The sequence below is a fragment of the Salvelinus namaycush genome, chromosome 6, assembly GCF_016432855.1.
Source record: "Salvelinus namaycush isolate Seneca chromosome 6, SaNama_1.0, whole genome shotgun sequence".
In the NCBI taxonomy this organism is placed as follows: Eukaryota; Metazoa; Chordata; class Actinopteri; order Salmoniformes; family Salmonidae; genus Salvelinus; species Salvelinus namaycush.
Window position 1 is genome coordinate 6,227,947 of NC_052312.1, and position 15,541 is coordinate 6,243,487.

At 50.6% G+C, this 15,541-nt stretch overlaps 1 protein-coding gene across 1 annotated transcript in view; it reads left to right on the plus strand.

Annotated features, from left to right (window-relative positions):
- The first annotated feature begins 534 nt into the window (after positions 1 to 534).
- The window catches only part of LOC120049571 (TBC1 domain family member 14-like), a 74,964-nt gene continuing 59,957 nt past the window's right edge, over positions 535 to 15,541 (plus strand). Inside the window, exons 1-3 of the mRNA XM_038995852.1 lie at positions 535 to 575; positions 938 to 1,096; positions 6,021 to 6,744. Of these exons, the coding sequence (XP_038851780.1) occupies positions 1,048 to 1,096; positions 6,021 to 6,744 (773 nt within the window). The 5' untranslated portion in view covers positions 535 to 575; positions 938 to 1,047. The remainder of the gene's footprint in view (positions 576 to 937; positions 1,097 to 6,020; positions 6,745 to 15,541) is intronic.

Consider the following 15,541-nt stretch of genomic DNA (forward strand, 5'->3'; position numbering starts at 1 on the left):
GGTGTAAAGACAGACACTTTCTCAAGGAGGCAGTATTCTGCAGAAATGAAAGTCCTTCCTGGTTCCACATTTACAATAGAGGGCTGACAGATACAGTAGTCCCAATGTTACAGCCTTGCTTACTGTATGGTCAAATATATTTAGAAAATGTGTATGTTCTTGAATTTCTAAGCTGAAGTAGACACATGATTTTGTCATGAAGTGATGCTGACTCTTAAGTTCTGGATATTAGTAAAAGATTAAGTGAATGGACAACCTATGTTATGGGATTTTCGATTACAGAACAGCAGCTAACTAATCAAACAATACTCATGCAGAGAACATCTTAACAAACCTGTTTCATTGTCACCTGGCTTCTTAGTATAATTTTAACACAGAATCATGCAATAAGGTTCCTGGACGAGTTGACTAGGCTACTTTGAAACTCTTGTATTGTTTCATGGATCGATAGGGACGATTATTTACGCCTTGACGACTGACAGGTGAATCCATCGATGCTGTAGTCTCTTGGCTCGATTACATTGCACTCTAGTCGGTAAGTTTATTTTAAAATGGCGGCTGAAGCACCAAGACAGGTATGTTATTACAAAGACTGGATAAACTTGCCAAGTGTATTTATCATTTAATTTTTACGTATACAAATTGTGTAGTTCTTTAGTGCTCTGTTGTAACATTTGAGCAAAACTATCAACTGTTCCATTTTGCTTGAATATAGGAAAAGGGAAGCATATAAACCGACGTATCAAAGAGACTTTGGCAAGTGCGCTAGCGAGTCGTTAGCCAAGTTGACATTTGTGACACTTTTAAGCCACAAAAATGCCACACTCGTACCGCTCGTATTTTGACCTGTTACTGCCGAATGACATGTTTTGTGTGTGTGTCATTGAGTCCTCTAAAAGTGTACTTAACGGAGACCATTTCCTCTATGAACGCCAAGCTACGCTGAGAGCGGAGGTGAGGGTGGGTTGCAGCAGCGCATCATCATCATGGACCACCGGAGGAGCCAACAGCAACCAGCCGCGTCGACAGCCCATCTGTAGCATCAACATGGCACATTCCACGGAGGGTACCAAAGACCGGAGAGGAAGCGAAAGTGGTACGTAGTCTGTTGGCATTTTATTTAGGTTAGAAGTGGAGCTTGAGCAACAGGTGGCTGATGTTGCGGGCTATGCAAATGAGTAGTATATTTAATAAATAGGAATTATTATTGCCTATGACACACAATGCTGAACTAGGCAATGACAGTGTAGTTGCAAATGATCTGAAATTCATAATGATTGCCACTCCTTGACACTCTAGCGATGCATGCATTCAAATGAATAAAATGTGTTTGGACCAGCCTAATTTTGCATAGCCTGCTGCCTACAGTCACTGTGTTACTGAACAGGATTGTCTAGTCTCTACTCATTACATCTCCATTGATAATGAGATGAAAGGACAATGCAATTTTGAACTAGGTGTGTTCAGGGTGTGTTGAGGATTCACACTTGTCAAAATGAACAGGCCTAGACTCATTCAGTTTCACTGAGAGATGTTAAGTCTTCAGATTGTCATCTTCAGTGCAGTCACACTGTCAGTGTTGTGTGTACCAGAGATCCCTTTTTCATGGGTATGTGTTATAATTACAGTATTTTGTTCTCTAGTAGATTTGCATGGTGATGAGGAAGTGTAGCATCTAGTCTGTATTCTATCTCAAGCATTGTTATTTGTGTAGCCTGGTCATTGATAGTGTTCACATATATGCCATTTAGCAGAAGCTTTTTATCTAAAGTGACTGCATCCATTTTATGTATGGGTGGTCCCGGGAATCAAACCCACTACCCTGGCATTACAAGTGCCATGCTCTACCAACTGAGCGACAAAGGATTTCCCTATTCATAAGTATGCAATGTCAATGTCTTTACTGTGAAGCTATAACCAACACAGGAAACATACTCATACTACTTTCAGGAACTGTCGCAATCATTCACATGCAGGCCACCAGTAGTAGAAATTACCAAAGACATATTACATTTTTTTGTTACTTTCACCCCTTTTTCTCCCCAATTTCGTGGTATCCATTTGGTAGTTACAGTCTTTTGTCATTGCTGCAACTCCCCTACGGACTCGGGAGAGGCGAAGGTTGAGAGCCGTGCGTCCTCCGAAACACAACCCAGCCAAGCCACACTGCCCGCTTAACCCGGAAGCCAGCCGCACCAATGTGTCGGAGGAAACACTGTACACCTGGCGACCATGTCAGCGTGCACTGCGCCCGGCCCACCACAGGAGTTGCTAGTGCGCGATGGGACGAGGACGTTCTTGCCGGCCAAACCCTCCCCTAACCCGGACGCTGGGCCAATTGTGCGCTGCCCCATGGGTCTCTCAGTTGTGACCGGCTGCGACAAAGCCTGGACTCGAACCAAGAATCTCTAGTGGCACAGCTAGCACTGCGATGCAGTGCCTTAGACCACTGCGCCACTCGGGAGGCCTCGCCAAACACATCTTAAAAAAAATATATACAAAAATACTACCGTGAGGAAATGACAAAGAAGTGCAATGTCATTTCAGTTTCTTACCAGAGAATAAGAATGATATGGTGTAATTTTCATACATATAAAAATGAATTACCGCTCGTCCGCTCGGTGAATGTCCGGCTGGCTAAACAAACCATTATCGTGATTAATGATGATCAATGTTGTCACGGCAACGGATGTCGATTAGAAAAATATATATATTTAAAAAATCTTTTTTTTTCTTCTTTCCGGTGGCTGAGGGGTTTAGATATTAAAATAAGCACATGCTTCAGTAGCACAGCAACAACCTGTGTGTGACTCGCTTGATAACCTCTTGATCAGGTTACAGCTGCATGGGGACTGTTACTGGGGCTTAAGGTGGGTTTAGTCTGTGGGAAATCACTGTTAAATTGGGTTTTATACATATACTGAACTAAAATAAACGCAATATGCAATCATTTCTAAGATTTTACTGAGTTACAGTTCATATAAGGAAATCGGTCAATTTAAATCATTTCATTAGGTCCTAATCTATGGATTTCACATGACTGGGAAAACAGATATGCCTCTGTTGGTCACAAATCAAATCAAATCAAGTTTATTTTATATAGCCCTTCGTACATCAGCTAATATCTCGAAGTGCTGTACAGAAACCCAGCCTAAAACCCCAAACAGCAAGCAATGCAGGTGTAGAAGCACGGTGGCTAGGAAAAACTCCCTAGAAAGGCCAAAACCTAGGAAGAAACCTAGAGAGGAACCAGGCTATAAGGGGTGGCCAGTCGTCTTCTGGCTGTGCCGGGTGGAGATTATAACAGAACATGGCCAAAATGTTCGTAAGTGACAAGCATGGTCAAATAATAATCAGGAATAAATGTCAGTTGGCTTTTCATAGCCGATCATTAAAAGTTGAAAGCAGCAGGTCTGGGACAGGTAGGGGTTCCATAACCGCAGGCAGAACAGTTGAAACTGGAATAGCAGCGAGGCCAGGTGGACTGGGGACAGCAAGGAGTCATCATGCCCGGTAGTCCTGACGTATGGTCCTAGGGCTCAGGTCCTCCGAGAGAGAGAAGGAGAGAATTAGAGAGAGCCAAGATTTTCAAAATGTTCATAAATGACAAGCATGGTCAAATAATAATCAGGAATAAATGTCAGTTGGCTTTTCATAGCCGATCATTAAGAGTTGAAAGCAGCAGGTCTGGGACAGGTAGGGGTTCCATAACCGCAGGCAGAACAGTTGAAACTGGAACAGCAGCAAGGCCAGGTGGACTGGGGACAGCAAGGAGTCATCATGCCCGGTAGTCCTGACGTATGGTCCTAGGGCTCAGGTTCTCAGAGAGAGAGAGAGAGAAGGAGAGAATTAGAGAGAGCATACTTAAATTCACACAGGACACTGGATAAGACAGGAGAAGTACTCCAGATATAACCAACTGACCCTAGCCCCCCGACACATAAACTACTGCAGCATAAATACTGGAGGCTGAGACAGGAGGACAAATACCTTAAGAAAAGTAGGGGTGTGGATCAGAAAACCAGTCACTATCTAGTGTGGCCACCATTTGCCTCATGCATTTGCCTCATCTCCTTCACATAGTTGATCAGGCTGTTGATTGTGGCCTGTGGAATGTTGTCCTACTCCTCTTCAATGGCTGTACGAAGTTGCTGGATATTGGCGGGAACTGGAACACGCTGTCATACACGTTGATTCAGAGCATCCCAAACATGAGTGACATGTCTGGTATGTATGCAGGCCATAGAAGAACTGGGACATTTTCAGCTCCCGGGAATTGTGTACAGATCATTGCGACAATTCTCTGGCAACGACCCTGGTGGACATTCCTGCAGTCAGCATGAAATTGGCAACAAAACTTGAGACATCTGTGGCATTGTGTTGTGTGACAAAACGGCACATTTTAGAGTGGCCTTTTATTGTCCCCAGCACAAGGTGCACCTGTGTAATGATCATGCTGTTTAATCAGCTTCTTGATATTATACACCTGTCAGGTGGATGGATTATCTTGGCAAAGGAGAAATGCTCACTAACAGGGATGTAAACACGTGTTTCTCTCAAAATTTGAGAGAAATAAGCTTTTTCTACGTGTGGAACATTACTGTGATCTTTTATTTCAGCTCATGAATCATGGGACCAACACTTCACATGTTGCGTTTTTAATATATTTTTTTCAGTATTCACCCATGTTTTTCTTCTTCTCTGGTAGCACTTGGTGACTATTGCTTTGTGCCAGGGGCAGTGTATCTATCTACTCATGCTCTCTCCACACACACACTGGCGGCAGCAGCATAGTATCTCTTCCAGTTCTGCCCAGAGACCTTGAACTCTCCTCTGAACTGAGGTATTTTATCACACAGACAGTTTCCATCAGATCCATCTCCAAGCAGCATGTGGTGCAGCCAGTCGGGAAGCTCCACACACTGACTCGGCAGCACGGGAACTTTGCATGTCTGTGCCTCTTTCAAATCATTTTATTTGTCACATGCGCCGAATACAACCGGTGTAGACTTTAGAGTGAAATGCTAACTTTAGAAGCCCTTTCCAATGTAATTGTAGTTTGACTGTGGTCAAGTCAAAGGGTTTCTAGAAGCTTGTGTCAATGCAATACGAGCAAAGTACTGTCAGAACAAATTCACTCACTTACCGTTTTACTTTTTTTTTTGGACAAATGCAATTTTTTATCATATCTAAGACTCCCATGAAATGCGATGATGCATGTGTTTCTGACAGTCTCCCTCCCCAGGGGTCTTCATATCACCCTTTATTTCCCTCTTCTGGACCTCAACAGTAAGGTCCCCTATACCCTTGACTCCCATATGGCCTTAGCCTAATTGCAGGGGCCCAGGCAGGCACATGGTACAAGAGGCTCGTTCACATTTCAGGCTACGCTTGTGGATTCAGTTTCAGCCTGGTTACTGGCCGGATCCTCTCTCACCCCCCTGTATGTTTCTGCTCTATTGTTCCTGTTATCTGATGTCAGGATGAGGTGGTGAGGGAGGAGGAGAAGGAGGAAGGAGGGGCATGGGAGGTGTCTCCTACTTTCATGGGTAATATACTGTTCTGGGTCAGTGATTGGTCTGTGGAGAACCTAATCCTTGTTTTAGACTCCTACTTTTTCTCAGTAGTTTGGTTAATGGAGCTTGACTTTTTAGCTCTACTGACCTGTCAAACCAAAGCCCTCAAACTTAACTTGGACCTATAAGCCAGTTCCACTGCATTTTTTTCATTGTTCCCCTCTAATCAGGGACTGATTTAGACCTGGGACACCAGGTGTGTGCAATTAATTATCATATAGAACAGAGAACCAGCAGGCTCCGGACTTCGTAGGGTAAGAGTTGACTATCCATGGCAAATGTTATTTGAAAATGTTGTACTGAAAGAGAATATGTGAATATTAATGGAAGCTTTGAAATGTAAAAATATTTGTTACAGGCCATCAACTATCACTGTACCATATCACATAATATTATTATCACTACTAGTAGTGACTCTTGTCTATAATTCCTTGTTGGTTTCAGGTGTGGCTGGAGGTACCTTAATGGAGAACGGCACGGTCAGCTCCGACAACCATAACCACAGCAAGCCCCCCCTCATCCAGCACTCCCTGCACTATGGCAACCCCCAGCAGGGATCCGATGAGCAGGACCTGGACCAACACAGCCTAGCCTCCCAGGAATCTGGCATCCCTACCCTGGAGATCAACCACCCCGAGCACATCCACACTCAAGCAGGAGACTGTGGTCTTACCCTGGGTTCCAACCACAACGACCAGGGCCCTGCTACCCTCTCTCTAGACCAGTCTGGAGACAGCGTTGGCCTTCGCAAGTCCTCCACTTTCCCCCGCAGTGGCTACGACTCGGTGCGCCTCTTCAGCCCCGCCCCAAGGTCCGGCGCTGGCGGCGTGGGAGTCGTCACCACGGGGATGGGCGGCGTAGGAGGGGGAAACCTTAACCGCAGTGACGACATTTCGGTGTGCAGCGTGTCGAGCTTGAGCACGGAGCTCTCGGCCACGCTGTCGGCGTCCAACGAGGACATCCCGGACTTCATGGTCACCTCCGACTCCAGCTCCATCGTCACCCTGGAGACGGACGAGGGCGACGCCGCCCAATTCTCGGACGTCACTCTGTCGTCGTCGCCGGGCGGTGACATCGGAGGGGATCTGTGGAGCCCACGACGGGGACAGCTGGGGTCAGAGGAGGGCAGGCCCAAGAGGCTGGGGCCACTGGCTAGCTTCTTCAACAGGTACAATGGAAGTTATCACTCTGTGATCTTTGACAGTCTATTTAGGTCTGTGTGCATAACTGAATTTTAAGCTCAGGTCTCCCATTGACATAAGGCTCGATTTAGGAGAGGATTCAGTGCTTACAGTAAACACACACCTCATCTTTTCTCTACAGCTATACCACACTATACCACACTATACCACACTATACCACACTATGCCACACTATGCCACACTATGCCACACTATGCCACACTATGCCACACTATACCACACTATACCACACTATACCACACTATACCACACTATACCACACTATACCACACTATACCACACTATACCACACTATACCACACTATACCACACTATGCCACACTATGCCACACTATGCCACACTATGCCACACTATACCACACTATACCACACTATGACAAAAGAAGACATTGCTCAAGATTACTGTGAAAAACTCACAAAACGTGTACACACTTCTCCACACTCCCAGAGTCCAGTACAGTCAACTGACGAAGGACGAAGGTCGAAAGCCATGCGTCCTCCGAAGCACAACCCAACCAAGCCGCACTGCTTCTTAACACAGCGCGCCTCCAACCCGGAAGCCAGCCGCACCAATGTGTCGGAGGAAACACCGTGTACCTGGCCCCCTTGGTTAGCGCGCACTGCGCCCGGCCCGCCACAGGAGTCGCTGGAGCGCGATGAGACAAGGATGTCCCTACCGGCCAAACCCTCCCTAACCCGGACGACGCTATGCCAATTGTGCGTCGCCCCACGGACCTCCCGGTCGCGGCCGGCTGCGACAGAGCCTGGGCGCGAACCCAGAGACTCTGGTGGCGCAGTTAGCACTGCGATGCAGTGCCCTAGACCACTGCGCCACCCGGGAGGCCTGCAAATCCAATTTTGATCAACTCTCATATCTATTGGGTGAAATACCATTGTGTGCCGTCACAGCATCAAGATTTATTACCTGTTGCCACAAGAAAAGGGCAACCAGTGAAGAACAAACCCCATTGTAAATATAAAATCTAATTGTATTTGTCACGTGCCAACAATGCAGTTTTAAGAAAAATTAGTGTTAAATTATTTTATTTTTATTTACTTAAGAGCATCAGTAAAATAACAGTAGCGAGGCTATATACAGGGGGTACCGGTACAGAGTCGATGTGCGGGGGCACCGGTTTGTCTAGGTAATATGTAGGTAGAGTTAAAGTGACTATGCATAAATGGTAACAAGAGTAGCAGCAGTGTAAAAGAGGGGGGGAGAATGCAAATAGTCTGGGTAGCCATTTGAATAGCTGTTCGGGAGTCTTATAGCTTGGGGGTAGAAGCTGTTAAGCCTTTTGGACCTAGACTATTTTATTTTCCCTTTTTTACTTAAACTATTTGGACGTCATTACATCACTGTGTATATAGCCATAATGACATTTGACATTTCTCTAATTCCTTAAACTTTTGAGTAATTTTTATTATCTATTTCACTTGCTTTGGCAATGTAAACATATGTTTCCCCAACCAATAAGGCCCTTTTGAATTGAGAGACACACACACAGCTGTATCCCAGCCTATCCCACTCTAATCCATTCAGCAAATTTAAATGAGATCTCCCCATGTGCCAACAATAGCTGCCTGCCAAGTGTGAACAGATCAATTTACATAGTTTGTTTTGTATGCCTCCCTCTAGTGTAATGATGGGTTTCAGGCCTATTTTTAAAATGACTCAGTGTATCAGTGTCTGTACTCAGTGTCTGTATCTCTGACACAGAACACGCTCAGCACGGGTTACGTCTCAGATGTGGCTGTCTCTATCCTTCTGTCTCTCTTTATTCTGCTGGATACAACTATGAACGTCAGGCTTGACTGAATGAGAGGAACTGCTTCATATCAGAGTTCTCTTTCTCTCTGGGTTTCTGAAAGAGAACTGTCCTGCCCTTACTGGGGATCTGAACAGCTTCTCACTGGACAGTGGACAGGTTGTTCTGCTTTGGCATTGAGGATTGTGTTCGTTGTGGATGAACACACTGACTGGATGGCTGCCCCTTCACTGCTTCTCTTCATTGACAGGTCTGTATGTATGAGAGGGTTTTTCTGACCTTTCCTGCTTGTGTATACATATTGGCTTTAAAGTGGTCTATCCTAGACTTCTGTTTTCTACCCATTGTTTGCTGCTCGATTTGGAAAGAACACTTAACAAGGGGTTTAGTTTAGGCAAAGTGTGATTCTTTGTACCTGGTGTCATTGTTGAAAATGGCCTGCAGAGGAAAAGTCCTGAATATTCTCTTACTACTCTGATATGTTAATGACTGTCATCTGTTTGGTTGTTTAGTGCAGTTATGAGAGAGCCATATTAAAAATGAGTTTTGATCAGTGATGGACATAAGTGTTGTTGTTGGCTCACCATTTAAAGAAGAAGATTGTGGCCAAGCTATAGGAGGAGAAATACTGAAGTTTTGGCGCAGGTACATCCGACTATCACTAGCTAACGTTAACTACCTAGCAAAAATAACATTCATATATATATATATATATTATATATTTATTATTTATATTTTTTTGAGACTCGATACTTGGAGTCATAGAATCGACATAATGTCAAAAGTAATATTCTGATACTCTAGTACAGGGGTAGGCAACCCCGGTCCCGGAGGGGTAGGCAACCCCGGTCCCGGAGGGGTAGGCAACCCCGGTCCTGGAGGGGTAGGCAGCCCCGGTCCTGGAGGGGTAGACAGCCCCGTTCCTGGAGGGGTAGGCAGCCCTGGTCCTGGAGGGGTAGGCAGCCCTGGTCCTGGAGGGGTAGGCAACCCTGGTCCTGGAGGGGTAGGCAACCCTGGTCCTGGAGGGGTAGGCAACCCTGGTCCTGGAGGGGTAGGCAACCCTGGTCCTGGAGGGGTAGGCAACCCCGGTCCTGGAGGGGTAGGCAACCCCGGTCCTGGAGGGGTAGGCAGCCCCGGTCCTGGAGGGGTAGACAGCCCCGGTCCTGGAGGGGTAGACAGCCCCGGTCCTGGAGGGGTAGACAGCCCCGGTCCTGGAGGGGTAGGCAGCCCCGGTCCTGGAGGGGTAGGCAGCCCCGGTCCTGGAGGGGTAGGCAGCCCCGGTCCTGGAGGGGTAGGCAGCCCCGGTCCTGGAGGGGTAGGCAGCCCCGGTCCTGGAGGGGTAGGCAGCCCCGGTCCTGGAGGGGTAGGCAGCCCCGGTCCTGGAGGGGTAGGCAGCCCCGGTCCTGGAGGGGTAGGCAGCCCCGGTCCTGGAGGGGTAGGCAACCCCGGTCCTGGAGGGGTAGGCAACCCCGGTCCTGGAGGGGTAGACAGCCCTGGTCCTGGAGGGGTAGGCAATCTTGGTTTCATCAGACCAGAGAATCTTGTTTCTCATGGCCTGAGTCTTTTAGGTGCCTTTTGGCAAACTCCAAGCGGGCTGTCATCTGCCTTTTACTGAGGAGTGGCTTCTGTCAGGTCACTCCACCATAAAGGCCTGATTGGTGGAGTGCTGCAGAGATGGTTCTCCCATCTCCACAGAGGAACTCTGGAGCTCTGTCAGAGTGACCATCGGGTTCTTGGTCACCCCTCTGATCAGTTTGGCCGGGCGGCCAGCTCTAGGAAGAGTCTTGGTGGTTCCAAACTTCTTCCATTTAGGAATGATGGAGGCCACTCTGTTCTTGGGGACCTTCAATGCTGTGTAGGTAATAGTGCAAATAAGGAAAAACCCCATGGATGAGGGGGTTTTCAACGCACAGCCTGGTGCGGTGTTACTGTGTCAGTGGCTGCCGGGCCTGGTGCGTTATTACTGTGTCAGTGGCTGCCGGGCCTGGTGCGGTGTTACTGCGTCAGTGGCTGCCGGGCCTGGTGCTTTGTTACTGTGTCAGTGGCTGCCGGGCCTGGTGCTTTGTTACTGTGTCAGTGGCTGCCGGGCCTGGTGTGTTGTTACTGTGTCAGTGGCTGCCGGGCCTGGTGCTTTGTTACTGTGTCAGTGGCTGCCGGGCCTGGTGCTTTGTTACTGTGTCAGTGGCTGCCGGGCCTGGTGTGTTGTTACTGTGTCAGTGGCTGCCGGGCCTGGTGCGTTGTAACTGTGTCAGTGGCTGCCGGGCCTGGTGTGTTGTTACTGTGTCAGTGGCTGCCGGGCCTGGTGTGTTGTTACTGTGTCAGTGGCTGCCGGGCCTGGTGTGTTGTTACTGTGTCAGTGGCTGCCGGGCCTGGTGTGTTGTTACTGTGTCAGTGGCTGCCGAGCCTGGTGTGTTGTTACTGTGTCAGTGGCTGCCGGGCCTGGTGTGTTGTTACTGTGTCAGTGGCTGCCGGGCCTGGTGCGGTGTTACTGTGTCAGTGGCTGCCGGGCCTGGTGTGTTGTTACTGTGTCAGTAGCTGCCGGGCCTGGTGTGTTGTTACTGTGTCAGTGGCTGCCGGGCCTGGTGTGTTGTTACTGTGTCAGTGGCTGCCGGGCCTGGTGCGTTATCTTTTTATTGGCCTTATGTTTGGGAACAAGCAGGCATGCTGCTGTAAGACCCACCACCAACCAAGTTTCCATCCACACAGCCCCTAGTGCACGTTGCTGGTCCGTCCACACAGCCTCTAGTGCACGTTGCTGTTCCGTCCACACAGCCCCTAGTGCACGTTGCTCTTCCGTCCACACAGCCCCTAGTTCACGTTGCTGTTCGGTCCACACAGCCCCTAGTGCACGTTGCTGGTCCGTCCACACAGCCCCTAGTGCACGTTGCTGGTCCGTCCACACAGACTCTAGTGCACGTTGCTGTTCCATCCACACAGCCCCTAGTGCACGTTGCTGTTCCGTCCACACAGCCCCTAGTGCACGTTGCTGTTCCGTCCACACAGCCCCTAGTGCACGTTGCTGTTCCGTCCACACAGCCCCTAGTGCACGTTGCTGTTCCGTCCACACAGCCCCTAGTGCACGTTGCTGTTCCGTCCACACAGCCCCTAGTGCACGTTGCTGTTCCGTCCACACAGCCCCTAGTGCACGTTGCTGTTCCGTCCACACAGCCCCTAGTGCACGTTGCTGTTCCGTCCACACAGCCCCTAGTGCACGTTGCTGTTCCATCCACACAGCCCCTAGTGCACGTTGCTGTTCCGTCCACACAGCCCCTAGTGCACGTTGCTGTTCCGTCCACACAGCCCCTAGTGCACGTTGCTGTTCCGTCCACACAGCCTCTAGTGCACGTTGCTGTTCCGTCCACACAGCCCCTAGTGCACGTTGCTGGTCCGTCCACACAGCCCCTAGTGCACGTTGCTGTTCGGTCCACACAGCCCCTAGTGCACGTTGCTGTTCCGTCCACACAGCCCCTAGTGCACGTTGCTGTTCCGTCCACACAGCCTCTAGTGCACGTTGCTGTTCCGTCCACACAGCCTCTAGTGCACGTTGCTGTTCCGTCCACACAGCCTCTAGTGCACGTTGCTGTTCCGTCCACACAGCCTCTAGTGCACGTTGCTGTTCCGTCCACACAGCCTCTAGTGCACGTTGCTGTTCCGTCCACACAGCCCCTAGTGCACGTTGCTGGTCCGTCCACACAGCCCCTAGTGCACGTTGCTGGTCCGTCCACACAGCCCCTAGTGCACGTTGCTGGTCCGTCCACACAGCCCCTAGTGCACGTTGCTGGTCCGTCCACACAGCCCCTAGTGCACGTTGCTGTTCCGTCCACACAGCCTCTAGTGCACGTTGCTGTTCCGTCCACACAGCCCCTAGTGCACGTTGCTGGTCCGTCCACACAGACTCTAGTGCACGTTGCTGTTCCATCCACACAGCCCCTAGTGCACGTTGCTGTTCCGTCCACACAGCCCCTAGTGCACGTTGCTGTTCCGTCCACACAGCCCCTAGTGCACGTTGCTGTTCCGTCCACACAGCCTCTAGTGCACGTTGCTGTTCCGTCCACACAGCCCCTAGTGCACGTTGCTGGTCCGTCCACACAGCCCCTAGTGCACGTTGCTGTTCGGTCCACACAGCCCCTAGTGCACGTTGCTGTTCCGTCCACACAGCCCCTAGTGCACGTTGCTGTTCCGTCCACACAGCCTCTAGTGCACGTTGCTGTTCCGTCCACACAGCCTCTAGTGCACGTTGCTGTTCCGTCCACACAGCCTCTAGTGCACGTTGCTGTTCCGTCCACACAGCCTCTAGTGCACGTTGCTGTTCCGTCCACACAGCCTCTAGTGCACGTTGCTGTTCCGTCCACACAGCCCCTAGTGCACGTTGCTGGTCCGTCCACACAGCCCCTAGTGCACGTTGCTGGTCCGTCCACACAGCCCCTAGTGCACGTTGCTGGTCCGTCCACACAGCCCCTAGTGCACGTTGCTGGTCCGTCCACACAGCCCCTAGTGCACGTTGCTGTTCCGTCCACACAGCCTCTAGTGCACGTTGCTGTTCCGTCCACACAGCCTCTAGTGCACGTTGCTGTTCCGTCCACACAGCCCCTAGTGCACGTTGCTGGTCCGTCCACACAGCCCCTAGTGCACGTTGCTGGTCCGTCCACACAGCCCCTAGTGCACGTTGCTGGTCCGTCCACACAGCCCCTAGTGCACGTTGCTGGTCCGTCCACACAGCCCCTAGTGCACGTTGCTGGTCCGTCCACACAGCCCCTAGTGCACGTTGCTGGTCCGTCCACACAGCCCCTAGTGCACGTTGCTGGTCCGTCCACACAGCCCCTAGTGCACGTTGCTGGTCCGTCCACACAGCCCCTAGTGCACGTTGCTGTTCCGTCCACACAGCCTCTAGTGCACGTTGCTGTTCCGTCCACACAGCCCCTAGTGCACGTTGCTGTTCCGTCCACACAGCCCCTAGTGAACGTTGCTGGTCCGTCCACACAGCCCCTAGTGAACGTTGCTGGTCCGTCCACACAGCCCCTAGTGCACGTTGCTGGTCCGTCCACACAGCCCCTAGTGCACGTTGCTGGTCCGTCCACACAGCCCCTAGTGCACGTTGCTGGTCCGTCCACACAGCCCCTAGTGCACGTTGCTGTTCCGTCCACACAGCCTCTAGTGCACGTTGCTGTTCCGTCCACACAGCCCCTAGTGCACGTTGCTGTTCCGTCCACACAGCCCCTAGTGAACGTTGCTGGTCCGTCCACACAGCCCCTAGTGCACGTTGCTGGTCCGTCCACACAGCCCCTAGTGCACGTTGCTGGTCCGTCCACACAGCCCCTAGTGCACGTTGCTGGTCCGTCCACACAGCCCCTAGTGCACGTTGCTGTTCCGTCCACACAGCCTCTAGTGCACGTTGCTGTTCCGTCCACACAGCCCCTAGTGCACGTTGCTGTTCCGTCCACACAGCCCCTAGTGCACGTTGCTGGTCCGTCCACACAGCCCCTAGTGCACGTTGCTGGTCCGTCCACACAGCCCCTAGTGCACGTTGCTGGTCCGTCCACACAGCCCCTAGTGCACGTTGCTGTTCCGTCCACACAGCCCCTAGTGCACGTTGCTGTTCGGTCCACACAGCCCCTAGTGCACGTTGCTGTTCGGTCCACACAGCCCCTAGTGCACGTTGCTGTTCGGTCCACACAGCCCCTAGTGCACGTTGCTGGTCCGTCCACACAGCCCCTAGTGCACGTTGCTGTTCCGTCCACACAGCCTCTAGTGCACGTTGCTGTTCCGTCCACACAGCCCCTAGTTCACGTTGCTGTTCGGTCCACACAGCCCCTAGTGCACGTTGCTGGTCCGTCCACACAGCCCCTAGTGCACGTTGCTGTTCGGTCCACACAGCCCCTAGTGCACGTTGCTGTTCGGTCCACACAGCCCCTAGTGCACGTTGCTGTTCGGTCCACACAGCCCCTAGTGCACGTTGCTGGTCCGTCCACACAGCCCCTAGTGCACGTTGCTGTTCCGTCCACACAGCCTCTAGTGCACGTTGCTGTTCCGTCCACACAGCCCCTAGTTCACGTTGCTGTTCGGTCCACACAGCCCCTAGTGCACGTTGCTGGTCCGTCCACACAGCCCCTAGTTCACGTTGCTGGTCCGTCCACACAGCCTCTAGTGCACGTTGCTGGTCCGTCCACACAGCCTCTAGTGCACGTTGCTGGTCCGTCCACACAGCCCCTAGTGCACGTTGCTGGTCCGTCCACACAGCCTCTAGTTCACGTTGCTGGTCCGTCCACACAGCCCCTAGTGCACGTTGCTGGTCCGTCCACACAGCCCCTAGTGCACGTTGCTGTTCCGTCCACACAGCCCCTAGTGCACGTTGCTGGTCCGTCCACACAGCCCCTAGTGAACGTTGCTGGTCCGTCCACACAGCCTCTAGTGCACGTTGCTGGTCCGTCCACACAGCCCCTAGTGCACGTTGCTGTTCCGTCCACACAGCCTCTAGTGCACGTTGCTGGTCCGTCCACACCCCTTTCTGGCATTTAACCAAGGATGAGGTCCAGCAAGCAAAAGAGGGTTGTGTAATGATATTCTTCATGATGAGAAACAAAAATAAAAGTTTGGCAGATTCAATGTACGCAACCATTAGGCTTTCTTAATTCCATTCTTTTTTTTACATTTATTTTTTATTTTTGTATGTCCATGTTTTTGTCGTCACATCGACCACCTTGTCAAATGTTTTCTATTGCTTGCTTGCATTACTTCAGTTGCTGTCACTGAGGCAGAATGGAAAACATGAAGTATTTGGCATGAAGGTGACGGGTGCCCTCATTGTGAAGGTGCGTTCGTGCGTCACAAAAGATGTTTCTTGATAAGGCATGATAAGTTTGAACGAACATTTTGTGCATACTGGCGATACATAGGCACCTCACCTGTCATTTATCTACACTGAAAAAATATCATCGCAACATGTAAGGTGTTGGTCCCATGTTTCTTGACCTGAAATATAAGATCCCAGAAAATG